Source organism: Mirounga leonina, unplaced genomic scaffold (assembly GCF_011800145.1).
Source record: "Mirounga leonina isolate KUSES-001 unplaced genomic scaffold, KU_Mleo_1.0 Mir_92, whole genome shotgun sequence".
Taxonomy (NCBI): domain Eukaryota; kingdom Metazoa; phylum Chordata; class Mammalia; order Carnivora; family Phocidae; genus Mirounga; species Mirounga leonina.
In genome coordinates this window covers 6,107,655-6,120,834 of record NW_023270852.1, presented here as the reverse complement: position 1 = coordinate 6,120,834, position 13,180 = coordinate 6,107,655, and the positions used below count along the sequence as shown (strand labels likewise).

At 51.7% G+C, this 13,180-nt stretch overlaps 1 protein-coding gene across 1 annotated transcript in view; it reads right to left on the bottom strand.

The window, feature by feature from the left end:
• Positions 1-13,180, bottom strand: part of GALNT18 (polypeptide N-acetylgalactosaminyltransferase 18) — a 349,679-nt gene that overhangs the window by 11,502 nt on the left and 324,997 nt on the right. The window contains exon 10 of the mRNA XM_034995612.1: positions 3,704-3,868. Coding sequence (XP_034851503.1) covers positions 3,704-3,868 — 165 coding nt within the window. The remainder of the gene's footprint in view (positions 1-3,703; positions 3,869-13,180) is intronic.

Genomic DNA, 13,180 nt, shown 5'->3' with positions numbered 1-13,180 from the left:
TTCTCCTTGGTAGGATCTCTATGTAATTTGCAAAGATTAAAACCTGTTGCAAGAGAATTAGCCCAAGCACATGATTTGATCATGTAAGAGGCTTCCAGCATCCTCTGGCCTTGTCAACAGTAGTTCCTAACCAATGAGGGCTTGCGGACAGAATCCAGGTTGCTTGAGAAATATCAATTATTTTGCATTAAACAAAAATTCCACATACATTAATCTTAAATATCAAGTGAGAGGGCTGCTCTGGGTTTGCAAATTAAGGATTTAAAAAATATGGTTTCCAAACAGTTCTTCTTGGGAGAAGGATCAAAGATGTGACTGCCAAAGCACCCTGGGAGTTTAACTGGATATATGTGTAAGTGGCTGAAAACTGCTCAGGCTCCAGGGTTCCGCATCCAAAACACTGCCTGCTTTGTTGGTCACTATGTCCTTTCAAGTAGGAGTCACGTGTGGCTGCCCGTTCAAGGCCATGCACTCAGATGAGGAAAGAAAAGTGCTGGATTTGGGGGTGTCTTTGCCTCGAGGACGTCTATTTTAGGGGTATGTTCCTTTCTCTGCCCCAGTCAGGGATGGACAGAGGAGATGAGGGCCAGGCAGGGGCACCAAGGCCCTGGATCTGGAGATAGAGATGAGTCACCTCAGCCTGAGACCTCCGGGCATGTCCGTCTGGGAGGGTTGGAAGAAAGGGCAACGTGCCCGGGCGTGGTTCGGATGCAACCAGCCTATTTGAACTCCAGCTCAGGCTGTGTGATCTTGGCCAGGTGGATTTCATCTCGTTTTGCCGTCTTGGAGATGGAGCTGCTTTGGCTTATTAACACCGCACTTCACAAGGCTGGACGCAGTGGGGCTGAGGCTCTACTGAGCTGTTTCCCTGGTGATTCCGGAGCTCCTCGGAGGAACAAGGCTTGCAAAAGGGCCAGGGAGCTCACTTCAGTTCAAGAGCACACATACCCCGGTGACACAGAGTCCCCTGCGCGTCAGGTGCCTGCCTGGCTGCGCCCCGCCCTCCAGGGGCTATTCCAGAACTGCCCGAAGCTCCTACTCCTTCTCCTGGCCAGGTGAAGTGGCATGCTTGTCCATTAGAGGCCTCCTAGCCACACCGCCAGAAGCTGGGCTCCGAGGGGCAGCCTTAGACCTTGCCCTGAGAGATCTCGGTGGCCAGGCAGGGCCCTAAGGACCCCGAGGTCACTCTTGGAGGAGACGGAGGAGGGAACGGCTAAATGTTCACACTGCATTTCAGCCTCCTGCTAGCTCTTCTTCCTGCCTCTCTTCCCCTTCTAGAATCTCCCCCTTCCCATTCAGCTCCACAGTCTCTGCCACAGGAGCATTCCAAAGCCCAGACCTAAACAGGCCAGTCCCCAGCTGTACATTTTCACTCCCACAGGCCCAACTCTAGGCCCATGGTGTCCACAACCTGGCCCAGCTGCTCTTCCAGGCCCATCGGCAGCCAACACACCCCCACCCCGTGCCCTCCAGGACCCGGCCACGCCTGACTCTCCACAGCTCCCTGAACATAGCCAGGGTTGGCGGCTCCACAGCTTTTGCGCACGCTGTTCCCTCTCACTGGAATGCCCTTCCCGGTTTTCATATGGAGCAAGCTCCTACACATTCTTCAAGGTGAAGTACTGTCTCTTCTGAAAAGCCAGCCACCCTGCTCTGGCTCCGCACCCACCACCTTCCTGTGCGGCTTCCTTCCCAGTTCCCAGTGGGGAAGCTGAGCTCATGGGCCCCGCAGGCCTGGCTGAAGGCAGCAGAGGGCAGCCTGATGGGAGCCCCTGCACAGAGCCTCTGGAGGGGACGATCTCCGTTTCACCCCAGCAAAGTCAGCCCCACTCACCTCCATGCGGCCCATGTGTCCCTTCCTCTCTGTTGCCTCCAGGCTGCAGGCCAATGTTGCATCTAGCCTGAGCTGCTTTGGAGAGCACGGAGCACGCCTCTGGCCTTCCTCCCTGACCCACCTCTGGCCCTCTCTCGGCCTCTCCACGTAAAGGAGGCCAGAGCGGAAATGTAGCCCCGCCCCGTGTCCCTCAGGGCTACACAGCTGACAGGGGGCGTGACGGAGGCAGAGTCTGGGGTGAGAACAGGGACTTCAGCAAGAGGGAGGGAGGCGCGAGGAAGCTGTGCCCCGTATTCTCAAACCTCAGCCCCGACCCTGACCTTCTTCCAGGTGCCGCTACCAACAGGCCCCAACTGGAAGTAAAAGGGAGTTTGAAACAATGTGTGGACAGTCACCGCCAGGACCACGCTGGGCATGGTATTTAACAGCTTTGTGCGGAACGCCGGGGTGACGGTATCTGGCAGCCGTTGTGAGGGCTAACTGAGCTGCTCTGTGCCCCGGGCTTACAAAGTCTGGCACTTAGCACTCTATGAAGGCTGGCTATTGCTCTTTATAGTTTACAACATGCGGCGAAGGTCATGTAAACAGGAAGGAGCAGGGCGGGAGTCACTGGCCTGGCGCAGCACTGGGGGCCCAGCCAGGACTCCAAGCAACAGCAAACATCTCCTACCTGCCCTCAGAAGGGCCCCCATTTGGCTCCCCGTGCTGCTCCCTAGCATCTGCTTTCCTGGGATCACAAGGCTCTCGTCCAGGCCCTTGCTCCTGTTCTCCAACTAGCCCCTAAATCTAGGACCTTGTTTTGAACTCGGTATTGACCTTCACCACTCATCTAGGACCTCAGTGCTCTGGTTGCACATACCCAGGTCACGGGCGAAAGGTTCCCCATGCCCGTAGAATATAGAGATGGCCAGGGCCCCCTCTTCCCTGCTCTCCCACCACGGGGACAATAACTACGAAGCCTCTTCCAGCACCTGTCAGCTTCCTCCCTAGGGCAGGAGCAGCTTGCTGGGAGGCTTGAGTCGGGGTCCTGCCACTCAGCCCCACAAATATGGACATTCCCTTTCTGACTTCCCTGGAAGCATCCACCACGTACAGTCCCCGATGCCTTAGAACGTGATGGGTTCCTCACTTCCTGTTCTGAGCACTTCCTCTGCGCCACCTGGGCGGTGGGTGTCCCTGCCTATGGGGGGAAACCAGCTCTAACTTAGTGGATTCCCTGGGGACTGGGAGGCCTCTGTGGGGTCACTGTGGGCCGTCTCCCACGGGGCATCATCTTATAACTGGGCCAATGGAGAGCAGGAAGTCAAATACGGGCCTCAGAACTGATGGAGACTTAACACAGGAATGCTGCATCCACAGGGTCTTTTGAGGAAGCCTCCTCCCCTAGAGGGAACCCATCCTGGGAGGAAGGCAGAGCGGGGCACAAGGCCAGAGACACCCCAGCACTGTCTACACCTGGGACACTGGGCTTCATCTGGGGAGAAAGGATATGTGGAGAAGAAAGGCGAGGGTTTAAAGTCAGAGCGGCCCGAGTCTAAATCCCAGGCCTGCTCCTTACTGTGTGACTTTGGGCAGATGACTTCCCCCTCTGAGCCTGTTTCCTTATGTCTACAAATTAAATAAAATGATAGTAAAACAACAACAACAACAACAATAATTTCCCCTTTAGAGCCAGCATCAGGAGACAGCTAATAATGGACGTGAAGGCCCTGGCACATGGTAGGTGCCCAGTCAATCCCGAGAGTTGGCCCCCAGTCGCAGCCTCCCTATTGTCACTGTGACCCCTGCCCCCCACACTCTGGGGCCCCTGTGGACCTTCCACCTGCTCTTCACTCCTGTTGCTCTTGCCGGCGGCTCGGGGGCTGTTACCTGAGAGAACTGCCAGTGGAGCTTCATTCTCTTGGCTTTGGCATAACTGCACTCGATGAGCCGTGGCCGACTGTTGACGTCCACCAGGCACCGGTTGTCGTCGTCGTCGATCGTGGGGCTCAGGATGCCCACGTGGATCTGCTGACTGCTCGTGTAGTACACGTTCTGCGGGGTGGGGCAAGAACGCGGTTAAGTGTAAAGACCGGAGAGATGGGGAGGGTCCGGGGGGGCTTCTCCCTGGGCAGTTGGCAAAGGGAGCACAATCCAGTGGGCTTCACATGATTTTTCCATTGCAATGGACAAGAAGAAAGCCCTTTTACATCATCATCCGGGATAGTCGCTGGTCTGCACGTATAACAGACAAAATTTTCAAGACACGAACCTTAGTCTCACCATATGCAATGCAATCTGATATTTCCTCTTCTATTCTTCCCTGAAAAGCATTGGTCATACACTTTTAAATTGATTTCACCACCCATAGTTTAAAAAAACATGGCTTGAATCCATTATTTGCAGGTTTGCTGACTTCCTCCCTCCATATATTTCATGTAAGATACTGCACTTGGCCCGAAGATACAGAGCAAAAGACCTGTGCCAGGCCTTGGGGAGCTGAGAGTCCTGTGCGATAGGAGGCATGTAACTCATAATTTCCACCCAGACTAAGGCTGTGTAGAGCAAGGTTGGCTAACTTTTCCTTAAAGGGCCAGGTAGCAAATATTTTTGGCTTTACAGTATGTTGGGCGGTCCCTAAGGCTACTCCCAGATTTGATGATTCATTAGGACTCAGAAGACTCTGCCCATATTTGTACTTACGGTTATGATTTCTTATAGCAAAAGGATACAAGTCCTATCAGCAAAGGGAAAAGGCACATAGGGCAAAGTCTGGGGGAAACCAGGTGCCAGGTTCCAAGGGTCTTCTCCTAGTGGTCACACAGGATGCGCTTAATTCCCCTAGCAAGCAACTGGGACAACACAGGTGGGGTGTCACCTACGGGGAAAGCTCTTACAGACTCAGCTGGGTTTTTATCAGGGCTGGTCATGTAGGCAGCCTCTGCCTGGTACATGCCAACATTCCAGACTCCCAGGAGCAAAGCAGGTGTTTAGCATAAACCATATGGTTTGTACAGTCTGGTCAGGCAGAGTGAGCCACTCTTAACACATCTGGGAATGGTGGGAACCCTTCTGATATCCAAGTTCCCAGATGCCTGTCAAGGGCCAACATGGTAAGCAGGCCTTTCAAAGGACGGCACAGGCCTGCTGTGTTAACTCTTTCCTGCACAGAGGGACATATAGTCTGAAAACTCAACTCTGCCATCGTGGCATGAACACAGCTAAACACAGTAAATGGATGGTTGTGTTCTGATAATGCTTCATTTACAAAAATAAGGGCTGTGCATGGGCTGTAGTTTGTTGGCCCTGGTCTAGAGGAAAGCCACATGACCTTTGACCTTGCTCGGAGTGACAAGTCATAGGGTTCTGTGAGCTTTTCTCTTCATATTACTGAAAAAAATAACACCCCCCACTTATGATTAGGTCCCATGGGCAAATCGAGATACTGTATTTCTTTGCTTGAGGTTAGAGTTAGGGTGGGCCCTCTTATTATCTTCATATATTAAAAAAATTCTTACTGGTAAATATCTTTGAGTCACTGGCCTGAGACCTTGGCAACTCAGGGCCTTCATCCCACTCCCGGGTCGAGCACCGCAGATGGTCTCGTCTCCCCCAGCCCTTGGCAGGGCCCCCCGCCAGAGCAGAGGCTGAGACAGGCAGGGGGAGAGGGAGGAGGGCCTCCCAGGCAAATCAGGAACAAAATGGGGTTGGTTAAATGACTTAATAACATGGTTCCAAGGTGCAAGAGAAGTCCCAGCTCTCTTCCAAACAATGGGCATGTGGATATGGGGCAGCAACAGTGCTAGCCTATCGAGTGGGTGACCTTGAAAAATGAGGTAAGGTAGAGACATTTAGAGACACTCTGTCATCGGGAGAAGGGGTGGCAGTGGTGGTATTTGGCTAAAACCTTCCTCAGCCTGAGTGCTGAGGGGGTGGGAGGAGGGGAGTCATTGTGGGGCACTTTTAACAAGAGGCTCTAGAACCTACTACAGGGAGAAAACAACTCTATTTGCAGGGTGCTTTTGTGGGGAAAGTGATCCAGGGTGGAGCAGGGTCATTTCTTTGGGTACTTGCAGGAGATCTATACCTTCAAGGATTTGTTTGCAGCCCAGCAAGTTTTCAGAGCCCAGTCCTCTGTGGGGGTGGGGAAACACACCAGGGGAGTGACAGTCTAGGGGTCCAAAAACCACAAACAATGGCATGATTACAAAGTATCAAAATGGGGGCGGGGTGGCAAAGATCACTGGAGGGAAAGCCAACCTGTGGGCTGGACCACTGCATGGGGTGGGCTTCTGGGAGGAGGGAATGGGTGCTGGGTTTTGGAAGAAGAGAAAGAACTGTGAGCAAATGAAGTGGGGGAGAATGGAGCGATCAAAGGGACACACTCCTAAATGCAACCAAGCGAAGGCAGTGCTCTTTACCTTGGTCACACAGTAGAACCACCTGGGGAGCTTTAAAGTCTACATTAGTCTTAGAAGGTGAGGCCTAGGTATGGAGTCTGTTCCAGGTGATTTCAATGTGCAACCAAGGTTCAAAACTAGCTGTAGTAAGGACATTTTGTGCAGCCTAGGGAGGAAACATTGGGACAGCACCTACGACCACCTGGATTCCAAGCCTCCCTCTCATCTTGGGGCCAAGCGGGATCCCCATCTGCAGAGGCACTGTTTGTAAGACTCTGATGAGGGCGGCCTAGGGGTTAGGAAGCACCACTGTTTAGGAGAACGGTTCTCTAAGTGTGGTCCCAGCATCATCTAGGAACTTGATGGAAGTACACATTTTGAGCCCAACCCCACACCTGCTGAATCAGAAACTCTGAACAGAGCCCAGGAGTTTGTGTTTTAACAAGCCGTCCAGGTAAGTCAGATGCATGAGAACATTTGAGGACCACTGATCTGGTGGGATAGAGTCAAGTGGACCTGGGTTTCCACTCGGCAGCCCTGCCCTCACTTTGTGGCTGAGAAGCCACTCTGAGCCTCAGTTTCCAGACCTGTAAAGCTGCTAGCCATGGGCCTGGCCACAGGGACTGCAGGGTGAGAACAAGGCAGGTGGGGACCCAGTAGGGAAGGGACTCCCAGTCCAGCTGCCCAGCCTCAACCCCCTCACCTCTGGTCTCCGTCCTGAGTCGGCCTGGCCAGTGGGTCTGTGCGTAAGGATTCCCGGAAACGGCAGGCAGGCCACTGGCCTGCCTCGTGCAGGGGGGTGGGGGCAGAGAAGGAGCGAGGCTTGCTTTATTCAATCTCAATTTAGAGTAGTGACTGTGACATCTGTAATGTGTGCTAGAAATGGGCTTTGTCCTCGTTACCAAGAATGAGCTGCTGACCCTTCTGCAGAAAGGGCAGGCTGATTTAAGTGTTTGGTTACTGGTCATTAACCCCTTGACATAGAGGTCAGTTACAGCGCTGAGGGCCGCAGGGCACTGATGCTAAATCAGGAGTGAAGGGGAGTCATTTCCAAAATGATCTTCTGTTCACTAACCACAGAACCAGGTACATTAAGGGAAGGAAAACATTTATAAACATTCCTGTTTGCCAGAGCTGGGAAGGAGCACCAGTGTGGAAAGCAAGGGCCCCAGCGCAGAGCTCCCCCCTGTGAGCCCATTTCCCTGGTGGAACAGAACAGGAGAGGCTAAGTACCTGAGCCCGCCAGGTGTGTGTGGAGCGGTCTGTAACAGGCACTCAGTGCATAGCCAATAGACGATCCGGTTTGATTCAGCAGACACTCCTTCATGCCCACTAGGGTGTGACCTGAGCTGGGCACTGGGGAGCAGAGAGGAGCAAGACATGGGTGCCCCTGGGGAGCCGAGTGGGGAGACAGGCTTCCGAAAAGGGAAGAGATGCGCCTCACGGCCAGGCTGAGAGCAGCGTCAGAGCAGGGGTTGGTCTGTGAGTGATGAGTTTCGAGAACAGCCTAGGAGGAGAGTAGTGTAGCCAGATAATGGAGTAGGATGAGGGACCGCTGTCAGAAGGGAAAGGACAAACAAAGGCACGGAGGCTTGGCACTATCTTGCCATTTTGGGGAAAGAGAGTGCCCCCGGGGGTGGGAGATGAGGCTGGAAAAGCAGCTCAGGGCTGAAGAGTTGATAGCATCCTGTGACTTCAGGTGGGACTGTCCCTCCACCTATCAGCACATCCGAGGAATTCTCAGAGTCTTCTGAGTCATAACCATCCAAAGGGCCTGGAAAGCGAGCTGGGGCTAGAGGTGACACAGCCCCTTCTGTAGGCCTGTCTGGGGGACAGGGGAGAAAAGTGAGCTTTGGACCAGGGTGTGGTCTTTGAGCATAAGACTGAATAGGAAAGACTAAGCGAGGCCTGATTTCTGCCTCCCACTGTGTACCTGGGCAGGACGGCCAGGCCAGCAGCCGCTCGGCACCATTGCTGGGCTTGGAAATTTTGACTTAGATTCATAGCTCGTGTGCTTCATTCTGGGCCTCGTACCCACAGCATGAGTGTCAGCCATCTCTCTACCACCATCTCTGGGGCTGTTTGCCACCCAGCCAACCCAGGCAGCAACCCAAATCTCCCACCTTGTTCTGTCTTCTCTTCCCGTGTCATTCTGAGTTCTTGGTGTCCCCTGGGCTCAGTGTTTCCCTTGTCAGCTCCTCTGTCCCAGGAGAGAGCCGGGGGGGGGGGGGGGCATCTGGGCTTCCTGCATGGAAACTGAGGGCTGAGCAGGAGGGAATTAGCAGCGAGAGACCAGAGACAAACTGGAGAAGGCAGCTGCAAGGATTCTTAATGCTGGCAGCTTTATTTGCTTTCTTGTAACAGCATCTTGCTTCACTCTGGCCATAACGGTAGGCACGTTTCACAGTCTACCCCATTGCCTTGGCCTAGGGATTGGTTCCAGGATGGACATGTCGATCCAGCCTGGACCAATGAAAGTCCTCCCTCAGATTTTCTATTTCTGCAAGCATGCTAGAAGACTCTAGGCCCAGAGCTACTTGCTGCCTTCTTCCTCAGGTAAATCAGGGAAGCCTTTTCCACTTGAATATGAGAGAGACTAAAGTTACATATGAAGGGAACCATAGCCAAAATGGGAGGGAGGGCAGGTGGAAGGGAGAAAAGAAGAGGAGGAGGAAGAGGAAGAGGAATAAGGAGAGGGGAAAGGAAAGGAAGAAAAGAGAAGACAAGAGTGCAGCAAGCTTCATTCCTGCCCCTGGATCCAGCCCTGCCTGAAGCTGGAGCCAGACATGGCCTTGTCAGTTACATGAGAGAAAAACTTTTTTGCATTTAAGTTGGTTTGAGTTGGGTCTCTGTCACTTGCAACTAAGAGTATTAACAAATACAGAATACCCAGGAGACCTTTCAAGAACACCAAAGGGAATGAAGTAAAAGGATCAAGTCACAGTGGTCTTTAGCTACAGGGTGAATATAGGTGGCATGTATGTATATGCTTTACTCAGTTATTACATAAAGCAAGTCACTTTTTTAAATAATGAATTACTGGTTTGTGAAAGTCTGATTTTTTTTTTTTTTTAACAAGATAAAGAAATATCTCACTCATTTGCAGGCTAGTATGCTTTCTCTAGTGGATGAAAAGCCAGTGAGCCTGGAGGTTCACACAGCCTTAGGAAGCCCCTGGGAGTGGGCTGAGTATCTGAATATCATCTATCATGTAGGTATAAGAGGAGAAGAAGCTGAGAACTGCAGATGAAAGGAAACTGGGTTACAGGAAAGTAAGATTGGCATGGCCCAGGATGAGACGAGGAGCAGGTGCCCTGGACTGGGATCGCTGGCTGAGCAGTCTCTCTGCAGCCTTCTGTGTCTGTCTCTAGGGAGCAGTGCCTGCCCACTGCTCAGGCCTGGGCCTTAGCTGCTCATCCCCGCTCTGTTGCTGCCCTTCCCCTGTTCCTCCTGCTCTCTGTACATTTCAGAACAAGATAAGAGGGTGCAGAGCCAGGGACTGGGGCAGGCAGTTGTGAAGAGGCAGGAGCAGGTGTCCTTGCATTGGCCTATAATGTCTAACAGTGACCCCTTCTCTGAGAATGGCTCCGGCCAGGGGTGGGCCCCGAATAGTCTGGGTTCTGTGACTCCACCACCTGCCCATGGGTGAGAGTGGGCTGTCAAGGGGCCAAGAAGGCTGTCTCTTCCCAGGAAAGACACAGAGATGAGGCAGGTCTGTAGCTAAGACATGTGTAGCTCGAGCGGATCCATGAACTCTTAACTGCTGAGGCCCCTGGAGCTGCCCCCGTTCCTGCCTCCCCCCCACCTCCCCTGCTCTTGGCCCTGTCGACCCTCCTTTGGAGTCTATGCAATGAATCACCCGGGTTTTCTGTAATAGCCCCCACCCTTTGTTTTCAGCTGAAGCTGCCCAAATTTGTGGCAGTTTTTGTTGTTGATAATATGCCCCCCTCCCCTCGAATGCACAGACATGGCTCACTTGTTCAATGGGAAGTTCACAATCTTGAAGAAATATCAGACACCAGCTATCTGGCTGCAGGGTCCAGTTGGGTCCCTATTTTGGAAGGCACTGCTCAGAGCCCTTCATAGCTGTGTCTGCTCACTGACAAACAGCTAGGATGGAACAGATCCTGTGCCCTTGGGAAAATGCCCTGGCATTCTTCATTCCTCAAACCACAGCTGTCTGCCAACTGGGCATCAGCTTGTGCCGGTCAGTGCATGCTCCTCAACGACTTGAACAGGCTGATTCACTGCTCTGTCCTGTGAAGCCCCTCCTGTGTCCTCCCCCCACCCCCGACTGAGCTATTCCATGTCCCTGCATCATTAGCGTCAGACTTGGCTACGTGCCTTTAACCAATGGGATATAAATGGCAGAGACGTGTGCCATTCCCAATCAAAAGCTTGAAGAGCCATCACGTGACCTACCACATCGCTTTTTACTCTCTGCCACTGGACTGGCAGTGTCCCAGATGGGGGCTGCTTCTTCAGTCCCAGAAAAAGGCAAGATGACACAGAGCTGAAGCTGAACCATGATGACCACAGAGCATGAGTAAGAAATAAGCATTTCTTGTTGTAAGTCACTGCGATTTGGGGACCCTCAGCCTAAGATGAATGATAAATTGATACCGGATGAGGGGTGCTGTCAAATTCGAAAATATGGGACACTGACTCTGGGGCCAGAGAGCGGGCAGGGAGGAACCATTCCCAGAGGCTGGAAAGATGGTGACCTCTTTTACGCAGTGGTGAGGCATTTGGTGTAACTGTTGCCTGCAGTCACTTGGTAGACCGTGCTTTAGATCAAGAGCACTCCTTCGTTACTATTGGCTGCTTTTGACAAGGCACTGCAAAAGGAAGATAAGGTCAGCAAAGACTTGGACAAGTAGCGCGACCGAGAAATGTTTGTTATTGTAAGCCACTTGGATTTCGAGGTCATCTGTTACTGGAGCATAACGAAGCCTGAACTGACTGACACAACCATTTTGCTATGCTCCCTCACCAAGTAATCACACAGAAATAGAATCACAGAATGTGATGCATGCTCTTAAAGAAAACAACAAAGGACTTGGAAAACAGGTACCAAGAAAACTTGATCCAGTGCGGGGAGGGAAGGAGTTGACTCTAGAAAGATTAACTCTGGATCCGAACTGCCTAATTTAAGTCCCCCCCCACCATTGTTCATTAGCTGTGTGACTACAGATGATGCCCTTGGCCATTCGTTCTTTCAATTTCCTCATCTGTCAAAGCGGGCGGTCCGAACAGTACTTCCTGCACAGAGTGGTCAGGAATGGTATAGCCTGAGGGCTGCTTAGTGCTAGGCATTAGTGCTGTTTTTATAACATGGATCTCTTCCACAAGGTTACCAGTTTCCTGATGGCAGGAACCAAGCTTGTCTGGCTCACTATGGTATCTCTATTGTCCAAATCACTGCTTGACATGTACTCAAAACACATTAGTTGATTAAGTGAATGTATGGATAAACTATTCCAGGGACCTTGAACTCCAGGTTAGAAATCCATCCAGGCTTCCTCCCTAGTGCCTGTTTCATGTCCCTTACTCTAAGACTCTTCTAAGCTCTCTCTTCTGTTTTGGACTAGAACCTTGGACAACACCTTCCATATGGCCTTGTGGATTAATTGTTTAGATGGAATGGGATTCTCTCTCGAGGACAAGATTCTCAATATTTGCTCCCAGGACACAGTCTGTGCCAGGTCTAACTCTAACCTGGCCCCATGAGCAATGAGGGGTCTCAATCATTTGATGGCTCACCACAGCTGTTATCCTGCGCTGAGTTAAGAAGAGCTTAGAATGTTCCCAGGGAGATGGAGAGAAGGGGAGAGAGAGTGTGTATGTATGTGTGTATTTGACAGAGATTTTAACATATGAGGTCAGTGGTGATCTGGACTCACCAGCAATCTCAGTGATCAGGAAGATGGGGGAAAGAGCATGGTAATAAAACCTATAAGTTAGGGCGCCTGGGTGGCTCAGTTGGTTAAGCGACTGCCTTCGGCTCAGGTCATGACCCTGGAGTCCCTGGATCGAGTCCCGCATCAGGCTCCCTGCTCGGCGGGGAGTCTGCTTCTCCCTCGGACCCTCCCCCCTCTCATGTGCTTGCTCTCTCTCATTCTCTCTCTCTCGAATAAATAAATAAAATCTTAAAAAAAACCCTATAAGTTAAGATCGAGTAGGGAGAAGTTAGCTCAGAGAAATCGACCTCATGTGGAAGAAATATTGCTGCCTGATTGCAATTTGTAAATGTAAATCTCTATTGTGCCTGCTCCAACATCATCTCCATCTCTACCTCCTTCTTCCCTGAGAAGAGTAAAACCTGCTTTACTGGGGGAAGAAGGTCCAGCTCACGACTTTACCGAATGTTACAGACCTCAGACAGCAATGCCAGATGGACTGCACTATTGTCTTGCTCACTATTGTATCTCTATCATCCAAATCACTGCTTGACATGATGGAGAGAGAGGTAGGAGACCGAGGCCACTCTTTTTGGGATTCCCTTTCTTGCACACCACAAGACAGGTGCTCAGTAAATACTTTTGGATGAACAAGTGAACAAATGCATAAGTGAATGAATGAAATAAAAATGGACATGATAAGTCATTGTGATATGTTATAAAAATGGCCACAGATGTTCCCCATCCTCGCATGCCAACTCTGCTTCTGCCCTTTGAGGCTGGGCTTGGCTGTGGCCTTGTGACTGACTCTGGGCAAGGACAACATTTTCACAGCAAACGTGATGCAAGCAGAGACTCATACAGTTATGCTTGCCCTTTCTTGCTGCTCTTAGAAACCCCTGTCACGGCCCTCATGTGAAGAAGTCTAGAGTAGCCCGTTGGATGATGAAACACACATGCCCCAGAAGCTCCCTCTTTCCAGCTGACAATCAGCCAACCTCCAGAAGCCGACTCAACTAGCTGACCAGCAGTTGGCCATGGATGCCTGATTGCGCCCAGCTGAAACT